Source organism: Malaya genurostris, chromosome 3 (genome assembly GCF_030247185.1).
Source record: "Malaya genurostris strain Urasoe2022 chromosome 3, Malgen_1.1, whole genome shotgun sequence".
Lineage (NCBI taxonomy): Eukaryota > Metazoa > Arthropoda > Insecta > Diptera > Culicidae > Malaya > Malaya genurostris.
The window spans coordinates 299,447,922-299,470,637 of NC_080572.1; the positions used below are offsets into that span (position 1 = coordinate 299,447,922).

The 22,716-nt window shown below is 35.5% G+C and overlaps 1 protein-coding gene across 4 annotated transcripts in view; it reads right to left on the reverse strand.

The window, feature by feature from the left end:
- The window catches only part of LOC131436412 (serine/arginine repetitive matrix protein 2), a 76,085-nt gene that overhangs the window by 15,165 nt on the left and 38,204 nt on the right, over positions 1–22,716 (reverse strand). For 3 of the 4 annotated variants that reach the window (XM_058605129.1, XM_058605127.1, XM_058605128.1), the window contains 3 exons: positions 14,027–14,458; positions 13,899–13,961; positions 6,441–6,603 (listed from right to left, as the gene is read on the reverse strand). In XM_058605129.1, coding sequence (XP_058461112.1) covers positions 6,441–6,603; positions 13,899–13,961; positions 14,027–14,458 — 658 coding nt within the window. Of the gene's footprint in view, positions 1–6,440; positions 6,604–13,898; positions 13,962–14,026; positions 14,459–17,713; positions 17,779–22,716 lie in introns of those variants that run through there. The other variant, XM_058605130.1, reaches the window with a different exon arrangement.

A 22,716-nucleotide genomic window follows, 5' to 3' on the forward strand; every position in this document is an offset into this window, starting at 1 on the left:
AGAGCGATAAATTACTTTTTTTTTTTTTTAATAACAATTTATTGGAATATGAGTTAAAATTAAATTATTAAGATTTAAATTGGGTGTTCAGCCACAAGTGGTGACTTTTCAGCCCTGTTATATATATATATGATTTGGTTATTACCATGAAGACATCATTTGCTTCCGCAATTCTGAGATTTTTGTGTAGGAAAAATTCTAAACCTACTTGTATTGTGTAATGGGGAAAAGGAACTTATATAATAACTTACTAACTAATACAGAGAGCGAATCGATTCAATTGAAGATTGCATCGATTTTTGTCGGAATTTGCTTATAATATTATGTGACATTACATCTAATGGTTCTATATTTGTGAGTCTGTGTAACTCATTTGTACTAAACCAGGGAGGACGCTTCAGAATCATTTTCAGAATTTTATTCTGAATCCTTTGAAGCGTTTTCTTCCTGGTGGAACAACAGCTTGACCAAATTGGTACCGCATAAAGCATGGCTGGTCTGAAAATTTGTTTATAAATTAACAATTTGTTTTTTAGACAGAGCTTAGAATTTCTGTTTATAAGAGGATATAAACATTTAATATATTTATTATACTTTGCCTGGATTCCTTCAATGTGATCCTTGAAAGTGAGTTTTTTGTCATACGTTAAACCTAAGTATTTAGCTTGATCAGACCATGTCAATTCCAAGCCATTCAATTTGAGAATGTGATTATTGTTTGGTTTTAGAAAAGAAGCTCTTGGCTTGTGAGGAAAGATAATTAATTGCGTTTTTGCTGCATTTGGTTTAATTTTCCATTTTGACAGATAATCACTGAAAATATTTAAACTTCTTTGTAGGCGACTGCAGATCACTCTTAGATTTCTACCTGTGGCTAACAGACTTGTGTCGTCACAGAATAGCGATTTCTGACAACCAACGGGTAGATTTGGAAGATCAGAAGTGAAAATATTATACAAGATTGGAGCTACACTCGAACCCTGCGGAACACCGGCTCGTACGGGTAGCAATTCAGATTTACAATTCTGATAGCTAACCTGAAGAGTACGATCAGTTAAATAATTTTGAATCATTTTGATCAAATAAATAGGAAACTGGAAATCAGACATTTTTGCTATTAAACCTTTGTGCCAAACACTGTCGAATGCTTTTTCTATGTCTAGAAGAGCAACTCCAGTGGATAACCCAGAAGATTTATTTGATTTTATCATGTTCGTTACTCTGACAAGTTGATGAGTAGTTGAATGTTCATGACGAAATCCAAACTGCTCTGGTAAAAAAATTGAATTCTCATTTATATGAGTCATCATTCTTAACAAGATAATTTTTTCAAAAAGTTTACTGATAGAAGAAAGTAAGCTAATTGGGCGATAACTTGATGTTTCTGCTGGGTTTTTATCAGGTTTTAGGATAGGAATTACTTTAGCGTTTTTCCATCTTTTTGGGAAGTAAGCTAATGAAAAACACTTGTTGAAAATTTTAACCAGGAGTCTCAAGGCAACATCGGGAAGATTTTTAATAAGAATATTAAAAATTCCATCATTACCAGGAGCCTTCATGTTTTTGAGTTTCCTAATAATTGATTTAATTTCATCAAAATTCGTCTCAATAATGTCATCGTGTGATAACACTTGGGTTGAAATATGATCATACTTCAGTGAGACTTCATTTTCAATAGGACTCACAACGTTTAAATTAAAATTGTGGACACTCTCGAACTGCTGAGCAAGTTTTTGAGCTTTTTCACCATTTGTAAGAAGTATTTGATTTCCTTCCTTGAGAGCAGGAATTGGTTTCTGAGGTTTCTTAAGAACCTTAGAAAGTTTCCAGAAAGGTTTAGAATATGGTTTAATTTGTTCAACTTCTTTAGCGAAATTTTCATTTCGCAAAAGAGTAAATCTATGTTTAATTTCTTTTTGTAAATCCTTAACTATGTTTTTCATAGCAGGATCACGAGAACGTTGATATTGTCGTCGACGAACATTCTTCAACCGAATGAGCAATTGAAGATTGTCATCGATGATAGGAGAATTTAATTTAGTTTGAGCTTTGGGAACTGAAAGATTTCTAGCTTCGATAATATAATGATTCAAATTATCAATTGCTGTGTCGATGTCCGCAGAATTTTCTAAAATAGTTTCATGATCCACATGATTTTCAATGTGAGATCTGTAATCCAACCAATTAGCTCTATGATAGTTGAAAATAGAACTAATTGGATTAATTATAGCTTCGTTGGAAAGTCTGAATGTTACAGGAAGATGATCTGAGTCAAAATCAGCATGAGTAATCGGTTCACTACAAATGTGACTTTGATCTGTTAGAACCAGATCAATTGTAGACGGGTTTTGCACGGAAGAGAAACAAGTCGGACTACTGGGATAAAGAACTGTAAAGTAACCAGCTGAGAGTTGATTATGAAGTATTTTACCATTACTGTTATGTGGCCTACAATTCCACTGGAAATGCTTGGCATTTAAGTCCTCTATTACGAAAAATTTCGGTCGATATCTTGTAAGGTTTTTGCAAATCGACTTTAATAAAAATTTAATTGTTCGCCGGTGCATTGGAATGGCAAATATGCTCCAGCGATGAAATAAATTCCATGAATGGTTTCAACTTCGATTCCCAAGCTTTCAATAACTTTAGTATTGAAAGAAGGTAAAATTCGATGTTTAATTTGCCGTTGGACAAAAATGGCAACTCCACCACCAATTCCAGTAAACCTGTCAAATCGATGAACCACATAATGTGGATTACTTTTCAATTTTACATTTGGTTTAAGAAAAGTTTCTGTCACAATGGCAATATGAATTTTGTGAACTTTGAGAAAATTATAAAATTCATCTTCACTCGATTTCAAAGATCGAGCATTCCAATTTAAAATATTCAAATAATTATTTAACATCACTGTTAAATTTTAAATTCATTATAATATTATTTGCAAATTTCCATCCGATTTGAAATGCTTCAAAAAGTGATGAAGTCGAATTCATTTGAATGATCATTTGAAAAAGTTGATCTTGTAGGTAGATCATTTTATTTTCAGTTATATCGCCTAAATCGACTTCATTTAAAGAAGCGAATGGCATTGAAGGAATATTTGTAGGTAGACTGCCATTAGAAGAAGATGATTTGGCCGGTCTACCTATTAATAAATTGTTTTCGTTAGAAGAAGAACTGCAAGGCGGTCCTGTGTTTTGATTATTTACATTAGAAGAAATAGGTGATAGATTTCTACCTAATATACCAGCATAACTGACATTAGAAGAAGATGATGACGAGGTCGATCTACCTGTCAATAAATTGTTTTCGTTAGAAGACGAATTGGCAGGTGCCTTAGAAGAATTTTCAGGTATATTCTGTAAATTTAAGGTCGTTGATTTGACTTGTTGTCTAAGCGAACGAGCGTTTAAAATTTTTTCCCTGACAGGACATTTCAAATAATTGGATTTATGATTTCCATTGCAATTTGAACATGAAAATTTATCAGTGGTTTCATTCATTGGACAAACGTCTTTCGAATGCGATTTACCACAATTCAAACACCGTATATCCATATGACAATTTTTGGTTCCATGACCGAAGCCTTGGCAACGACGACATTGCGTTAAGTTAGCAATACGATTATGCCGTTTATAATGTTCCCAATGAATTTTAATGTGGGAAATGAAACGTACTTTTTCTAAAGTTTTCAAATTGTTTACATCACTTCGATTGAAGTGTATTAGGTAAAGTTCATGGGAAATTCCAGAGCGTGGTTTAGAAGTACCATTCGCTCTTTTTTTCATAAGTATTACTTGGGAAGGGGCAAAACCAAGCAATTCTTTTATTTCATTTTTAATTTCATCAATACTTTGATCATTTGATAATCCTTTCAAGACAGCCTTGAAGGGTCTGTCTGATTTTATATCATATGAATAAAATTTATGAAGTTTTTCGGACAAATATCGAATAAGACGTTCGTAATCTTCCAATCCATCCACCAAGACTCGACATTCTCCTCTTCGTCCGATTTGAAATGAGACTTTTACTTCCGGGAGAAAAGTAGAAAGCTCAGTACGGAATGCTTTGAAGTCGGAAATCATCACCGTCACTGGTGGCATAGATTGATGTTTCTTCCCAGAACGACAAGCGTCCATTTTGGGAATTTTTGAAGAATTTTCTTCTATGTCGCTACAATCGGATTCAGGAAGAATCTCGTAAATATTGTTAGACGGCATAGGATCAACGGAAGGGAAATCCGTCCGTTGTCTTTTATTTTTACATTCAGATTCTATAAGATCGTGAATGTTATTAGAAAAATGTTGAATAACGGATTGTGATTTATTCCGTATTGAATTATTTTTAGCCTTAGGCTTGTTGCCTTTCCGGTTGGACGCAGGCATTTTTGAAATTAATGAAATTTTAAATTAAATTAACTAGGCTAAATTAGTCTTCGATTAGACTCCTAGCTAGCCTTAAAAAAGGCTGATTAATTTCTTAGTCACTCTAATATCACTCTTTGTATCACTTAGTCACTCTAATATCACTCTTTGTATCACTTAGTCACTTAGTTAGTGATTCAGGTAGCCTTGAAAAAGACTGAAGCCTTGAATCAATGAAACTCTAGGTAGCCAGAAAAAAATTCCAGGAGCCAAGAGCTATACGCGTGCGGTGCGAACGACTGTTCAACACCGACTGGCGATAAATTACTTTATTTCTAAAACAATATTGCGATAAACCCAGGGTATCTGTTAACACGAATTACCTCTGTATTGTTACAAATTGAAAAGGAATTTGGTGACAGATTTCAGCAATTCAAAGTAAACAAAACTACTGTCACAGATATCTATCGTAAATCCTGTCAACACTAATAGTAACAACATCCACTTTGCGCCATTCGGAGTTAATTACTTTTTTTATTAAGAAAAAATTTATATATATATTCAAGTACTATTTATTGTGTTATGCTAATAATTTGTGACTCCTTGAAAAGTTTGAAATTTTTTAAATAGCGATTTTGGCACATTCTACTTAAAAGATTCCCCAGCCCTGGGCTAGATCGTCCGGTTTAGCCCCGCGGTTTTTGAAATTTTGAAATTTGTGTTGGTCACTTCCTCGCGACTTGGTACGAAAACTAATGCATATTTTTCCAATTCATAAATTGGGAATTGTAGCTGAAGGTTAAAGCTACACAACAGTATAGAAAGCTTGGGTAAAAGTCTAGTTGTAAATGTTCTGTCAATTGTCAAAAAGTGTCCGGTTTAGCCCCGGTCTCCCCTACATATTGAATAAAAATTCTGTAAATAGTTAGAAAATGTGAACCAGCCTTTTATCAACAAGACGCATGACCGAGGCGTTATTTGCTGCTCAGGCACTCGAACATCATTTAGCCGAATGTCGTTTTACTGAATAGGTTTTCAAATTTTTCATTTCATAAAACAATAATTCAAAAAAGTAAATGTTTAGGTATTACATTTCTTTTGTGGAATTTGACCATTATGTTCCAACAGACCTCGCAGCCGATCAGAATCATTTTTTTTGGCCCGAAGTGGTGAATGACCTTAAGGTTAAAACCTCTATAATTGAAAGAAAAAACTGCATTGAACTGCCAACTTTTTTGGCTTGACAGCGCTTTGAGTAACTATTAACGGTCGTCATTATTTTATGCTCGAAGCCCAGTCCATTTTATCATTCCGCATAGCGGAAAGAATCACTTGTCTAAAGCTTTAGCAGAACCAGAGGGATTTTAATTTGATACTTTTAAATAATATAAAAATAAAAGAACAAATAGTTAAACATATGGTATTATGCAATATTGTTAAGATAATTTTTCTATATCCATTTATGTAAAAATGTAAAAATTTCATAGGTTTGCGGAAAACAGTTTCAAATCAAAAATACCTTGGACTCTTAAATTCGGTTTTTCTTTAGAGCTCCCGTTAAATATTTGGCGAGAGAGGAAGTTAATAATTGTGAAAAAGTTATTGAACTAATCATTATTTTGTATATTGTATAAGAGATGATAACTTTGGATAAATGTTTCTTGCATTTAGCTATACGCACACAACAAGGATTTTGGATTATTACGATACGTTTTGTCGATATTTACAGTTGCCCAACTTTCTTTGCAGTTTCGCAAAGAAAAGGAAGAAAAGAGAGAAGAAAAGAAAACATAATGAATCTAATTCATATCGATTTGCTTCATGATTGTAACACAAACAAGCATATATCAGTGACGTGACATTCCACAGGCGAAGAAAGCAACTCGGAAGGAAGGTATTTCGCAGATCAAACTTCAAACATTCAAACACTCCTCGACAGTGCTTTCTTCGCCAGAAAAAAGCTAAATAAAATGTAAAGCTTATTCAAACACCTTGTGTACTAACTAATGTAGTACTCCAACAAGCCACGGGTATTTTTTTTTTCGTTCTTTTCTAGCAGACTAATGAACATACCTTATCTTTGCGGGATATTTTCCTGCGTCGTGTATCGTCGTCACGTTCCGAGTGCTCCGAGTCCTCCCCGGAACTGGCCGAGTCTGAGTCCGAATCCGATGGTGCTTCACTGCCACCGTCCCCCCGATGACGATCCGATCGTTTTGAGTGTTTTTTCCTCGATCTGGGCATGTGTAAGATCCGAAATCCGAAAACCAAAAAAAATATGGAAAATAAAAGATTGGAACATCGATCAGTATATGGTGGTTCGGAGTTTCATCGGTAGAAAGATTTAATTCCTACTAAGAATGGAGCTCTTGCAGGGAGAAAGAGATTCCTTCTTCGTAACATTTTTTCAATGGTGGCAAAATCGAAACGTAGAATAGTAGTTGTTTGCTCGCAGCTTAAAATTGTTGCTGTTCTTTTTTTTCGGAGTGATGAATTTTTAACGAAAAAAAAAATTAAACTAGGATTTTTGTTTGCAAATTGTGACTTTTCGATAGCGCTAAGTGGAAAAACTGTGTGTTGTTTATTTGAAAGACTACATGGGTATTACAGTATTACATTTAACAATCATCCACGCAGGTTAGAACGGCGGTCGTTCGATGGTCGAAGGATTTACTAGTTTTAGTAGCAGAGGATGGTCGATCGATTAAAAAAAAAAACATAACACTATTGATCGAAAAATGTTGATAGTAGTGATTAATAACAATTGAATACTTATTTAGAGAGAAATCGCAGCTGTTTAGAAATAGTTAGTTTTACCTTTCCTTTATGTTAAATTTATATTCATCATAATATTGGTCTGTCTTTAGGAAAAAGGAGAGAAAAAAGAACCAAATAAGAAAGATTTCCTTCTCTATTCGGGCGTCGACTTTAGAGGAAAGGCGGAATATCTTGTGAGATAATTAGTTTCAATAAATGCAGCAAATATACGTGTTCGGAAAACGAAACAAAATATCGAACACAACAAAATCAATGATGGATCTGTTTGAAAAACCAAAAAAAAAACAAAACAAAAAAGAGGATTGATTATAGCGACGACACAGAACGCACACGACTCACAAACCAACGTAAGAATGTATGTAAAGCTGAATGGCAACAAAAAAAAGGGTATGATTTCTAACAAAACGGAACTGAGGTGTAAATGCTGAGAAACAAACTAATGTTAGCTGACAGCATACTTACCAACTGCGAACGGTTTTTTTTGAGTGGTTTGATATTTTTTGGTTTGGTTTGGAAGTATATTTTTAGATAAGTGATTTGCGATTGAGGGCAAAAAAAGTTAAATAACAACGAGAATGTAGATAGACGTGAGTGTTAGTAATCAAGAATATCGGTTTTGTTCAGAACTAATCGAGAACAGAAAAAGTAAACAAACACAATTTTTCACAATAATGCTGTTGGATGAGTATTCGTTCAGTTTACTTCATATAAAGTTTGGCGTATGCGACTACAATCGAGAATAGAGAGTATAGCTGGATATTTTTCACTACGATGGGTAATTTGCATGACAATAAATTGCAGTGTTTTCTGTAGCCCTCCGTTGGTCAATGTTTGTGTTCTGGATAAGCGAACATTAGTAAACCATTTGAATTGCGAGCAAAATTTTCGTCCAAATTTGACCACGATGTTGTCAGGTCCTTCATATTATACATTATATACAATAGCGTGGCAATAAAAAAGTGGTTATCTCTGATTTCGTTGATGCCAAAGTATTACAAAAAAAAACGTCAAAACTTGGTGTTCTCTCGAAAAAAAAAATTTGCCCTTCTCATATAGAAAGGCTATGCAATCACTGTGAGAACCGACTTTTGAACCGAGGCCCGGAAGGTCGAGTGTCATATAACCGACTTAGTTATACTATGTTCACACTATGAATTAAAACAAATTTTAACTTTGATTTCATGTTTTAAGCGAAATAACATGTTTAAGTTTTGCATTATTTCATATTCAGAAACGTCACATTAAAACATGTTTTCCCGAAATAACATGATATAATTGTCAGTAAAGCACAACCCTGCTAGCATTTTCCTTCACTTTTCGACTATGTCAATTGACAAGCTGTTCAACAACAGCAGTTTTCCATCAAAGTAGCCATGTAATCATAATAAAACAAAACTGGAAACTGGTAGTTGGTACAACCAGTTTTGTTTTTGAAATAAAAGATGACTTTTGCTGGTCATTTGCTGCACAATAAATTTTTTTTCTCTTAAATGACCAACGTTTTGAAGAAATAAACCTTCGAAACGTTGGTAATAAGAGTGAAACGATAATATCCTTCATAGCTAGAAGAGGTACCTGGCTTATTTCTTATTTTCCGGTTGTTGTCAAAATAATAGTCTATATCTTTGAAAGTAGACTGCTTTCGATTTTTTTTTTTTGATCTGACTTTCGGTTCCGAAACAACAGGGAGAGATGGGTATACAATTTTAAACCGTAATTTAATATTCAATATTCACCAAAAGTTTTTTGAAAAATTTAAACTAAGAAAAGCATCATAACATCACTAGGTGGATAAAGGGTTGAGGCCAATGTGTTTTAGGGCGTTTTTCACGCTTCAAATCTGATTTTTTCAGAAACGGTGACGAATATCAACAAACCCAACTGACAATCTCTTAGAAAATTAATTTAGATTATTCTGTGAAAATTTCAGAATGATTCATTGACTTTAGCGGTCGGGAAAGTCGTTTTCCTGAAGGAAGAATTGCATAGCTGAAAACTGCAACTTTCAACTTGTTCTTTGAATATCTAGCCTTCAAAAGCATGGATCAAAAATCTATCCTGACAATATCTAGATAATTTAATTTAGATGCGATTAGTGCATAAAAATATATATGTTGTCGCGATAAAAATGAAGTGAAGGTTATTTTTGTAAACGTAAGTCGATTTCTATGGCGGCGCCATTTTAGTTCCCTGGTAACGTAACGAAACATGAGAGAGAAATAAAATCGGTTCAAAAAGGCTGCCAAACAAGTGGTAGCTTTCTTGGATTTTATGTGATGTAGTCAAACTTGGAGTATTTCGTCAGAATGTTCCAGCCGTGTGTTCTGAAGAAGTTTCGGTAGAAAAAGGTTAAACATTTTTCCCAAAAATATTTGGTGTGTGACAAGCGATCTGTGAGTGCGGCAAACTCAACAAGCCGTACATAACGACCGATGACATCAACGGCTAAAAAGATTTTCAAAAACGAGTGGATGAAATTGTGTAAGAAAGTGCTAAGACAGTGTCAAGTCCAAGGTTCGGGCATTTACCCTAGGAGAGGTGTTTGAATAATCCAGCTTCACGAAACATGTGTTTATTGATTTCCTGTGAGTTTCAAAAACATCCGCCCTAGAATGATTTTTCGGTAATCGGTCTGTTACATTTTTTTAGTATAGTCCTTAACAGATAATTAAATCAATGTTTCGGGCAAATTTCTATTCAATGTTTTTTTTAAACAAAGTTTGACGAATTTTGGTATTCAATATTATTTCAAAATCTGATCTAAGACGACTTTTTGTTTATTAGTGTTTCTCATAATCATATTGCTTTAGAAATTTTTTTAACTGAAATCAAAATCATGATATTTCGTTCTTATTGTGGGATCCGATATTCTGTTTCAATAGGCTTCGAAGCCAATTCTTAGCGTTTATAAACCATTTCATGACTAGTGCTACGATCCCACCGATAATAAGAATCCGTCCAGCTCTGGTCTCGAGCCTTCGATAACTGCCTTGAGTGAACAGCATTACGATTGGGTGACGAGCGTTGCTATCTTGCAGGCGATAATACATGAAAATTAAACTACATCTGGACCGTGCAAAGTCCCAACATGTACGGAGTTCCGTTCAATTGGGTTGCTTTCTGAGTGATGTTTTCGCCACATTCAGAGTAGTTAAATTGCTAGAACGATTTTCTCGGAGTAAAGCAGATAGCCAGTTCGTTTTTCCTCCTCTTTGCTTTGGATACCCATTTAACAATTTATTGAATTATGGGTTATTAACGACTGTTTGCACGGCGGTGTCGTTCGGGTTGATACTGATAAAAGGTTGAATGAATCGATATTGCACAATCATTAGATGTGATCTTAAAAGTCAACTTCTCTTCCCGAGCAGCTTATATATCATAATTTATGAAAACGAGAAAAACAAATATGCCTAAAAATATTCTGCGATACGATCCTATTGGTTCAAGGAATCATCATGCTTGTAGTCAGTCGGTGTTGAACAGCCGTTTGCACCGCACACGAATAGCTCTTTGCTCCTGGAAAATTTTGGCTACCTAGAGTCGCACCAAATCGAGGATTCAGTATTTTGCAAGGCTACCTGAACCACCAACAGTGTTTTTCAAGACTAATAATTAGTCAGCTTTTTTAAGGTTATACAAAGAGTGATGATTTCATTAGTCTTTTCAAGACTAATAAATTAATCAACCTTTTTTAATGCTAGCTATCCAAACAATTGCTCTTAGAGCTAATTAGTCTTTCTTAAGACTACCACAAAATTAGTCTTTATCAAGACTATTCCAAGACTAATTTAGCCTAGTTAATTTAAAACTCTGCCGTCTAACAGTATTTACGATATTCTTCCTGAATCCGAATTCGACATAGAAGAAATCACTTCCAAAATTCCCAAAATGGACGCTTGTTGTTCTGGGAATAAACAACAATCTATGCCTCCAGTTACGGTGATGCTCGCCGACTTCAAAGCATTCCGTACTGAGCTTTCTACTTTCTACGTATAAAATCTCATTTCAAATTGGACGAAGAGGAGAATGTCGACTCTAAAACGCAATTAGTCATCTTTCCTCATAAGCCTAGAACTTCTTTTCTTAAAGGAAACAATAATCATGTTATCAAATTGAATGGCTTAAAATTGGCATGGTCTGATCAAACAAAATACCAATTAAACAGGTTTAACCAATAACAAAAAGTTCAGGCGATGTGTAATACAAATAAAGGGTGATTTGTTGCTAGTATCACTTTGGCAACACTGTTTTTGACAGATCACGCGTTAATCGTGTCCTATGTCATCGTCAAACATGTTCAGTTTGGTCTATAATTCTATCATGAATGAGATCCATTTTTTCTATCGAAAAATTGTGTTTGACGACGAAGCTCATTTCTGGTTGATTGGATAAGTCAACAAGCAAAATTGACGCATCTGGGACATCAACCAGCCAGGAGCATTGCAAAAGCTACCAATGCATCCCGAAAAAATTACTGTTTGGCGCGGATTATGGACTGGTGGCATTATTTGTATAATACCGGCCGATATGTTTGTAAAAGTGTGCTAAAATTAGACCTTGCGCACGGGTCATCGAAAGCGAAATCGCGGCAAACATTTACATGAAATCATCATCAAACTTTAAATTATATTGATCGTTCTATCGATTCCAATAAAGATTTTATTTAGTTTTTCAATTTTTTGTTTTTTGTTGAAAATCAAATCCTCTACCTCTTCAAAAATAATCTTTTATTAAATGTGTATAGTCTCTTATAACCAAAACTAGCCATGCTTCATGCAGTACCAATTTGGTCAAGTTGTTGTTCCACGCGTAGACGCTTCAAAGGATTCAGAATAAAATTCTGAAATTGATCTTGAAGCGTCCTTCCTGGTTTAGTACAAAGGAGTTGCACATACTCACAAATAAAGAATAATTAGATGTTTTGTCTCATAGTAGAATAAGTAAATTTAGACGAAAATCGATGCATTCTTTTAAGTTAGTTTATATAGTTTATATAGTTTTTTTTCCTACAAACATTTTACATAACGAATAAGTTTTTTTTCTGTGGAAAACCATTTTACCAAGATTATATCTGCATATAATGCAGATAAAAAATTCAAGTGAATTCTTAGACTTCACTGATAATACAACATGTTAGTCCTTACAATCAATGAGCAATTATAAATACACCGAAGTCATTTTTATGCGTAGGATACCTACCGCTTAAAAACATTGCATAACTTTAAAAATTAGCACAAAATAGTTTCGTGGTTTATTATGCGATTATGCGGTTTTTCATGTGAATTTTCAAAGTTATGCGAATTATTAAAATATGCTTATATGTTTTGAAAATTCGCATAACTTTGAAAATTCACATGAAAAACTACACAATCGCATAAAAAAGCATAAAAGTAAGGAAAAATAATGTTTTCGCCAGCTGTCAGAGATTCTCAGAGCGTCTGGATTTGGTGTCTTTTCGAAAAAAAATCATGCCTTTGTAAAACATCTGGCAAGAACAAATACAGAAAATTCGGTTAAAGTCCCAGAATCGATTTCGAAAAAAATCGATCACAACGTTTCGTGCACTTTGAAAATACGCATAAAAGTAACGCATAACTTTTAAAACTCGCATTAAATAAAGCACATAAAAACCACATGGAAAAAGACTTGAGTGTAAACACCTTTGATAAAAAGTCTAAGTCTATTGATCCAATGAAAATAGAAATTCATCAATGTTTGTACTAAGTTTGATGTTCAGTCAGTGAAAACATAAATACGACGATATGGACATTTCAAACTAGAAGATGACGACTTTAAGACTATCCGAATTGTCCAAAAGCTTATCAATATAAAACTTGTGGGTCCTGAGGACTTGCAGGCGATGCGATTTGAAAAATTTAACTACGTCTGGGTCGTGCAAAGTCTGAACATGTACGGGGTTCCGTTCAATCGGGTTGCTTTTTGAGTTACCTTCGCTACATCCAGATTTGGATGTAATTTTGCACATGTACCATACAAAAGTTAGTTTGTAAAACGGCACAATCCAACAAAAATCGGAGTTCGTTGAATGTCATGTTTAAATATCTCTTGAAAGGCAACTGCTATGACCTTTCAACAAATCTCTGTGGTTTGTCTACAGAGAAAAAATATTCTACAATGATGAAACATATTTGTAGCATGCCACTGATTGTAAAATATTTACATATTCCTTAAAGCGATAATCAATTCCGTCCAAGATTCACTAGTTTTTTTATAATATGTTTAATACTGTGAGCTATTATGAACTGAATAATAACAAAACAAATTCCTCTTACTATATGTACTTTGAGACATTTTTCGATAACGTAATTTATGAAAACGGGCGGTCAAACAAATAATCCTTTTGCTTGGAAATATGCTACGATACGATCCGATTGATACCAAGAATCATCATGCTTGTAATAAGACCAGTGTTTTATGCTCTGATCTAGGAGCAATTTTGTGTGATAGAAAGTACGTGTTTTCATAGTTTGAGATTGCCGCAGGATGCGCACAATTCTGACGTCAGAAATAATGAAATTTCTGCTACTTATGTTCAACTTAAAAAAAAAGATATTGTGTGAACGTATTTTTTCTACATATACCAATAAGTTATAGTATAAACAAGAGACCCAGTAAAATCCGGTTAGGCTGATATTCAATCAGAAGTATTCGGTTTTGTATTAGTTTGGGTTAGGTACAGATAGAATGGCTAATAATCAACTGAATAATTTCATAACGAATTTGAATTACCTTTCTTTCTTGTTTTTCTTGGATTTCTTTTTCTTATCCTTCTTGCGATCAGGACTGGATGACCTGGGAAAAAGAAAGCAAAATCATCATTTCAGAACCAGCATCGTGTATGTGTCTCAGGCACTTACGTGTCACGATTCTTCTTCTTGTGCTTTTTCTTATCATCTCTGTGTCCAGCATGGCCATCATCGTCATCGTCATTTCTACGTCTGTCCTTTTCATCACCTCCATCGCGATCGGTTTCATCACGTGTCGCTCGCTTCCGGTGATGACCTTTCCCATTGGCTTCCACCGTTGTCGCCGAACCGGTGATTTGCTTCTCCGGCGATGGTGTCCTCACGAGAGCATATCGCTTTCGGGATGCTTTCTCCGTCTCACGGGAACGTTCCTTCTCGGCAATCTCCTTCTGTAATGCATCCGCCTTGGCCTGGTCCTCCTTCGATTTCCGGTCCTGATCGAAACTGGTACCCTCAACGAAGTACTCCGAGATGCCGAAAGCTTCCCGTAGCTTGGCGTTCTTTTCCTGCTGGGCCTGTGCGATGTGGTGAGTTTCCCGGACACTGTAAAGAAAAGAAAAACGAAACGCGTGAAAATATATCGAAACAAAACAAAGTGATAATACTTCATTGCCAGGGGAATCTTCCTATGAATTCGAAACGAATTAATTTCACGAACGTTTGAACTCGACCGCAAGGGCATATTGGAATCAGAAACGACAGACACATTGATTCTAAATTGTACCCTACAATGCAAGCCTCGAGCAGACACCACCGTATTTACATATTAATCCACGATATACTTCCTGAACGTGGTTGGTTGAATTTTTACATAGTAAATAAACATCAGCAGGGATTGAAACAGCATAGCACGGTATAAGTGCTTTTGCATGTCTATCGGCCTATCAAGTAATCAAGTTTTAAATTACCAAACCGACATCGTTGAAAATTTCATGTTTAGTTTGTATAAATCACGTGATACTTCGTTCTACAACATATAGCATACCCATACTCATCTCAGATATAACAGTTATCCCTCCCATTTGAACTCAATTAAGTGCAAGTATTTGTCTTCCTCCTAGCAAATCATCGTTGGACGATTCAACAATTAAATGAAGCAGAAATTCACTCAATTCGATAAAATGTGGAACAATTGCTCTATAATTAAATTTAGACAAAATAAGTAGCAGTCATCAGGGTCATCAGCCTTTCTGCTTCGAATGATTAAACAGTCCAGGGGTAAGTGAAAAAAAAAGAATTTCAAATATCTGTACTAGACGAATGATGGATAAAAAAATGTAAAATCAATTTATGGTTATAGATCGAAGATGGCCTCGAAAGAAGAGCATGTGCGAAAAGTAATTGTGTGCGGGCGCCATGAAAATCCGGATCTGTCAATAAGAAAACTTGCAGAAAATGCAAAAAAAAAAATTCTCGAATAGCGATTTGCAGTTCAAATTGAACTGTTTAAGTTTGCACTAAGCAGTTCAATCCAGAGATCCTGAGACTAGATCTTTCGGTACGTACTGAGACTAGAAAAATATAAATGTCTCCAACTTTCGTGCATACTTTCAAGCACCGGTGAGGTACGAAGTCGTTCAAGGTGAAAACCGTACCGAATCGTAATGATAAATGGAATATGACGGCTAGAATCCGGACTCGCAAGTTGTTTCGCGAATATTTGCCGAAGTTTTCCTGCGTGACAATGGACGATAAAACCTGTGTGTTGGAAGACTTTAATTCACCTTTCGGAATGTCTATTATATTTCCATGCAACGGAGAGGCGTAAAGGAGTATTTCCGGACGAATACAAAGTCAAGTTTTCTAAAAAAATATTTGGTTTGGCAAGCAATAAGCAGCTGTGGTCGAGCAAGCCAAAGTTTCATCACTACTGGAACAGTAAACAAGGAAATATACCGAGAAGAAAGTCTAAAGAAGTGATTGTTACCATTTATACGTAGCCATCACGTTCCCTAGCAATTCTGGTCTGATTTGACATCTTACCACTACGCCAAAGATGCTTTGGAATGGTATAAGGCGAATGAAGTCAATGTTGTACCGAAAACGGCGAATCCACCCAACTGCAATCTATCGAGCGGTATTGGGTGAAGAGAGAACTCTCTTAATATAAACAACAAGCTATAACTAAAGCTTGCTTCATTTAGAATTGGAACAAACTTTTGCTCATATTGTGGCGCTCCTGGTGGACGGATTTGGAAGCTCTTGGCGCCCACGTGTCGGGAATTTTGTCAGCTTCACGTATGATTTTTGACATTCCGAAAATCGACTGTACTTTGTAAACAATCAACATGGAAGCCGAAAAAAGGAAAAAAAATGTGCACAGTTATTTGGAAAATCCATTGTGGTCTGCATTTAGGCTAGCTAAACAGCTGAATTTGCCCAGAAATACCGTATGGCGTGTTATCAAACGGTGTAAGGAAACATTGACGACGATTCGGAAGCCTCAAGCCGATCGTCGGAGTCGAACTGACGACCGGAAATTGCGTGGTAAGATTTTGAAGTCGATTAAGAGGAATCCTAATCTGTCGGACCGTGATTTGGTCAGAAAATTCGGTGCTGCCCATAGTACCGTGAGGAGAACTCGACTCCGGGAAGGAATCAAGTCGTATCGAGCTAGCAAACAACCAAATCGGACAATGAAACAGAATAGTGTGGTCAAAATTCGTGCTCGGAAACTTTATGACCAGGTGCTGACCAAGTTCAACGGGTGTCTTCTGATGGACGATGAAACTTGTGTCAAGGCTGACTTCGGTCAAATCCCAGGTCAAAAATTTTACTTGGCAACGGCTCGGGGAGATGTTCCAGCCAAATTTAAATTTGTTTTTGCCGACAAATTTGCAAGAAAATTTATGATTTGGCCGGGCATTTGCAGCTGCGGCAAAAAAACGAAAGTTTTCGTTACAAATAAGACAATGACATCGGAACTATACCAAAAAGAGTGTCTCCAAAAACGAATTTTGCCGTTCATTCGATCCCACGACCATCCCGTAATGTTTTGGCCAGATTTGGCAAGCTGTCATTACAGCAAAGCCGTTTAAGAATGGTATGCAGAGAAACTGGTCCAGTTTGTTCCGAAAAACCTTAACCCACTCAACTGCCCCCAGTTCCGCCCTATTGAGAAATACTGGGCAATCATGAAGAGAAGACTCAAGGCAAAGGGAAACGTTGTCAAAGACATCAATCAGATGACGACCTGGTGGAATAAGATAGCTAAAACGATGGACGAAGAAGGTGTGCGCCGCCTACTGAGCCGTGTTACAGGAAAAATTCGAGAATTCCTTCAAAACCGTGACGAATAATTTTATCCGTATTTTTTCTTAAAAGTATGAAGAAAACGCTACATTTGTATAAAAAAAAGATCTTGAATACAATAATAAATAACTGAAATACAGGCAATTGTCTTTGTTCCAATTCTATTTGAAGCAAGCTTTATTTTCTTATTCCTTATATTACATTTTGGTGGGGAAAGGGTTCCAATCAGCTTTTTACAGCCCTGTCCAAAATGTATTGCCCTCCCCGTTAATTTGTATCAGGCCGAATTAGCGCATGCGCGCCATATAAACGCCTCTTTCAATATGAGGAAATTACATTGTTACCCAGCAGTTTCTATTATTTCTTCATGTTGGTTTTCTTACCTTTGTTCATAGTTTGTATTCTGTTTTACCTTAATTCCAGTATTCTATTCAGCTGTGATTCGTGTCTTTTGTTGTCATTTTTCACTCCGTACTTTTGCTGGCATGTTATGTTGCTTCCTTAAATGTAAAAGTTAGTTGTATGCAATGGTGTTTATATTCTTACCAATATTCCTTTCTAATTCTTTCAGCATTTTCGTATTTCTTGTTCCTCATCCAGTCATCCGTTTCCAAAAAAAAAAAAAAAAAAAAAATTAGTGTTTCATTGATCTTTGTAGAGCAGCTCATCATGGTTTGACGGATAAGAACTGAGGACATGCGTTTTTATTTAAATGATAATAACACTTGGGTTTAATAGTATTGCTACAGCATGTTCACATTTCGTTATCTTCGGTTAATTCTTGACAGTATATTACCATCCGCTCAAGCACTTTTGAACATCTGGTACACTGACTCGCAATCGAAATGTGTCACAACCAATTTGATACAACACACCCGAGGGAACGGTATAATGTATGTTGTACACACAAAAACACATACATACACACAGGCATATACGCATACACACATGCATACATACCTACATGTATTCCACAAGCAAGCATCACAACATTGAGTTACTATTTCTATTCTAATAGATTCTAACTAAAATTTGTGTGCCAATAGTCATCTCATTAGTAGAGTCACCATGTTATTTTACCGATTACTCGACTTTCAATAAATTTATTGAGATAAAATCGAATACAAAATCTTTGCCTCGTCTGTAAGAAGCAATGGCACATAAAAGTAGTTCAGAAATGATTCAATACTGCTGTTTTAACGAACAAAAAAAAAATGCTCCAGATTTCATGTTATTCTTGAAATTAATCTATCAAACAGAGATAACAGATCTCACTCTAACTAAGGGGCTGTCCATAAAAGACGTCACGCCGCAAGGGGGAGGGGGGTGTTTCATAAAATGTGACCTTTTGTGACAGGGGGAAGGGGGGGAGGTTTTTGGAATGTGACGTCCAATATTTTCAATGAGCGCATTTTTGAAATACCTAATTATATTACTGCTTTGCCCTATTTCCTGAAAAAATCTCCACAATAAACGTTCACATTCTATAGGGAAATGTGTATTTGTTGATGTAAAAGCTTCTTCTTGTAAATTCGGAAATGAATGATGCAGGAAATCATTTCTGTTGTGATCAGCAAAAGTGCACGAAGGAGCGAGTAAAATAGCGAAATTAATAATTTTTTTCCAATATGAGTAAAAAAGAAAAAAATGCCTTTAAACGGTTTAACTTAAGTTATGCACTGACACTTTTTTCCGTAATTTGATTTTCTAGCATTGATAATAGTATATAATAAGAATTTCTCTTATCTGATTCTGATGCAGTTTATTCAATTTCCATTTGGAAAAGGGCGGGAGATCAACGATTTCAGACGTAGATCATGTCATGTCTTATCTTGATCATATGTGATTTTCCTCCACCAACATCAAAGCTTATTGAATCATCCAATGATTGAACTTACATAAATCAAGAATCATTTTAGCTCGAAATCACTACCCATTGTGCGACGGAAGATCAGTACTGATATTGATCGATGTTATTTAAAATTCACTGATCAACAGATCTTCAAAAGATTCCTCCTGATCTCATTTTGATGAGGTCATTATTTTCTTTATTTTCTCAACCCTGTATGCTACACTAAGGAAATATTATTCTTTACCTAAAACAATTATATATCTGTGTACCCCTAGGAGGAATAAAGCAGATGATTTAAATGTTTCATCAATTCAACCAAATACTTTCGTTAATTTATAAAATTGATATTAATAAAATAATTCCGATGATTTTGTAGTTTTAGGGATATTTTTTAATGTAATGACAGCATGTAATAAATCGATTTTTCCCTCATATTTGTATGGTTTGTCATACATATTGAGAATGTATTGAGATGAATTTTATTTAATTTAAATTCGTGACATGTGACATAGGGGGGGGGGGGGGGGTCTTTGATTCTGTGACAATTTGTGACAAAGGGGGGATGGGGAGTCAAAAATCGTCAAAAAAGCGTGACGTCTTTTATGAACAGCCCCTAATGGTTTTCGTACATGAAATGACTAATGGATTTGAGATGAATGGGGGTACCGTTACCCAATTTCTATCTCTTCTATTGGTCGATCGTTAGTCCTGAGCTGAAACGGTGGCCTTTATTACCGTTCTGGCATGCACTCACTCTTACATTTCATTCACACATCATCTCACCCATCAGGTCCCAAACGATACATCCTCACAATATAAACTGGATGAACATCGTTTGACAGCTATCAGTGGTTTGCTCATTGGTTCGGTCATTATTATTTTATTATATTCTACAATATTCTATTTCATTCCACAGTATTCCATGGTACACAAACCACCAATAAACGTCAAAGATGGATTCGATTTACCGTTCATTTATTGTCATCGTGTGAATTTGGGATACGTTTACTCTACTTAATTTTCACTTCACACTGGTAATAAGGGCCGGTAGTATGAAAATAAAACATAAAAAAGAGCTCAGTTAAGCCCTACCGGCCTCTCCAACCCCGGATGTTGGAGCATAATGCAATCAACATCTTATTCAAGTCGTTCCATATATTATTCATTAAATTCAATTATGAAACTAAAAACTGTAACGCATATCTTTATCAAATTGTAACGCTAATTGATTGTATGTGATGATGTTTGCAATACCGTCAAGCCCACCAACCAAAGGGAGGGAAAATACAGGCAATTGTCTTTGTTCCAATTCTATTTGAAGCAAGCTTTATAGAACAATTTCGAAAATCTTGGACAAAAGCAGCTGAATCGATTGCCGAGCATTCTGTACAAACCCTAAAAGTTGTAGTAATCTCAAAAGTTCGCAGTTACTTCTAGCAGCCTAACTAAGTAACAAGAGTTTGTTAAAATGACTAATAATTCACAATTAAATGAATAAAAAATGCATCTTGACTAAAACTAGCAAGCAAATTTGTTTTATACCAAATTAAATCTATCCGGATTTTGTCACTTTTGTCACGAACAAGCCTTAAATCAATAAGAACAAGCGAGACAACGTGAAACGGTCACTTTTCATATCGGACGACGGTTGGATCATCAAAGAATCAGGCGATTTAGGTAGAGATAGTAGAATTGTTATTGAGTAAAACTTCCTGAAGTGCCGGAGATATAATGGTATAAGTGACGTAACCGACAAAACGAGTTGTATTCTTACCGCTCAATTTTCTCAGAGATGACTTAACCGATTTTCACGCCTAGGCTCGTTTGAGAGTTAGTATTAAATTGTGGAACAACTTTGAATATCAAATGGCTGTAACTTCCGGTTCTGAAGATATCGTGGTATAAATGACGTAACCGACTAACCGCAAATTTTTCATCGGCTTAATTTTCTCGAAGATGATTCAATGTATTTCGATAAACTAAGGATTATTGGAAAGCTAAGAATGTTTATCAAATTTAGAGGGGTTATAATGTACATTTCTGGTTCGTGTGATGTAATCTTATATGTGACGTAACCGACAAATACCAAAATTTCTCGCAGATTTCGATTTCGAAAGACTCGTTTGAAAGCTACTATTAGGTTTTACGATAAGCTCACAATAATAACGGCCGAGAATAGGATCGTACAAATGTTTCAATGAGATAATTTAAACAGCAAGAGAAAGGTAAGTGAATTAGGAACGGGTTTTACAGTTCAACATCTGACAAATAAACTCAAACGAGCAAAACGATTTAATAGAATAGAAAAAGTTACAGGATCTAAAGGAATTGTATAAGGGAATACTTGTTCCCAATTCAATTCAATATATTGAAAATCTGTGACGTTTGGCTATAAAGAATGTCTAAAATATGATAAATCGCCTACTATTAGTTCACCTACTAATAAGAAACAAGACAAGAGCGGACACTGTGTGCTTAGAAATTATTGAATAAAAAAAGAACGGACACTCAAGTCAGCACATGAGTCAGCTCACGAGTTAGCCCCCCATTCCAGCTCATGAGCCAGCAGATGAGCCAGCACACCAATTGAATCGCGAACTGGTTCTAAGAAGCACACAACTCTCGATCTAGTAGCAAAACGGTACACGAGCGTGTGCTTCAGACTTCGTGTGCGTGTGTTTGGAAAAGCACAGCACACGGGCTGAATGAGAACTGGCTCGTGTGCTGGGCCATCACTGACCAAAACTACTATGAATTCGAGCACCAACAGTTAAAAATCATGGTGAATCGTTTTTAGTTATTATTGATTCTCAAATCTTCGGTTGAATATCGACACTGCACAGTACACTAAGGTCTTTTTAAGGGGGAAATACGTACCGCGTAACTTCAGAAATCCACCGCAAAAACCGCATAATGTCGGAAATTCGCGTAAAAAAAGCAAAACTATAGATTTTTTTTATGCCAAATGTTTTAGAAATGCATCAAACGTCGAGAAAAAAATGTTTTTAAAATAAATCGATAGTTTTAAAAGGGTCAGAGAGTTGACTTAAAAATTCGGAATAACATCAGATCTAGACGTTTCATGCATTCATGAGACAAAACAAGAGAACCGCATTGCTTCGGAAATATGCATAACTTCGGAAATCTGTTTAAAAAAAGGCGTAAATTTTGAAATCCGCGTAAAAAACGCATAAAAATCGCGTAACAAAGACCTCACGATTTTCACTGAAAACCGAGAAATGCAAGAAAGAAGACAATTTTGAAACTATTGTTCCGCTTATGTTGTTCACTGGACATGAATCTCGTTCTCATAACTTGCAAGCGGAGCTGAGAGTGACATTTATTTATCTTCATTTTTTTTCAGCTCTGGTCCCTAGCAAATGACCATTAAAGGGGAAGAAAGGGATAATTTGAATCAAAAAACACTTTTTTTTGTAATTTATTACGGAGAAACAACTTCAGCAAATTTATTTAAACTTTTAATCATTTGAAGAATATTCAGTTAAATTTCCGTATAATAATATTGAAAAATAAGGCGGTAACAGAGCATTACCCAAATCCTCTTTTGAAAATCATGTTGCACGGTGAACACGGTAACTCGGCGTAGAATTATCGGAGACCAAGAATGTTCTTAAATTTACTTAGAGTACGAGTTATTTCTCCGCCCTCCGTCGTTCTCAAGTTATTATTTGGATTT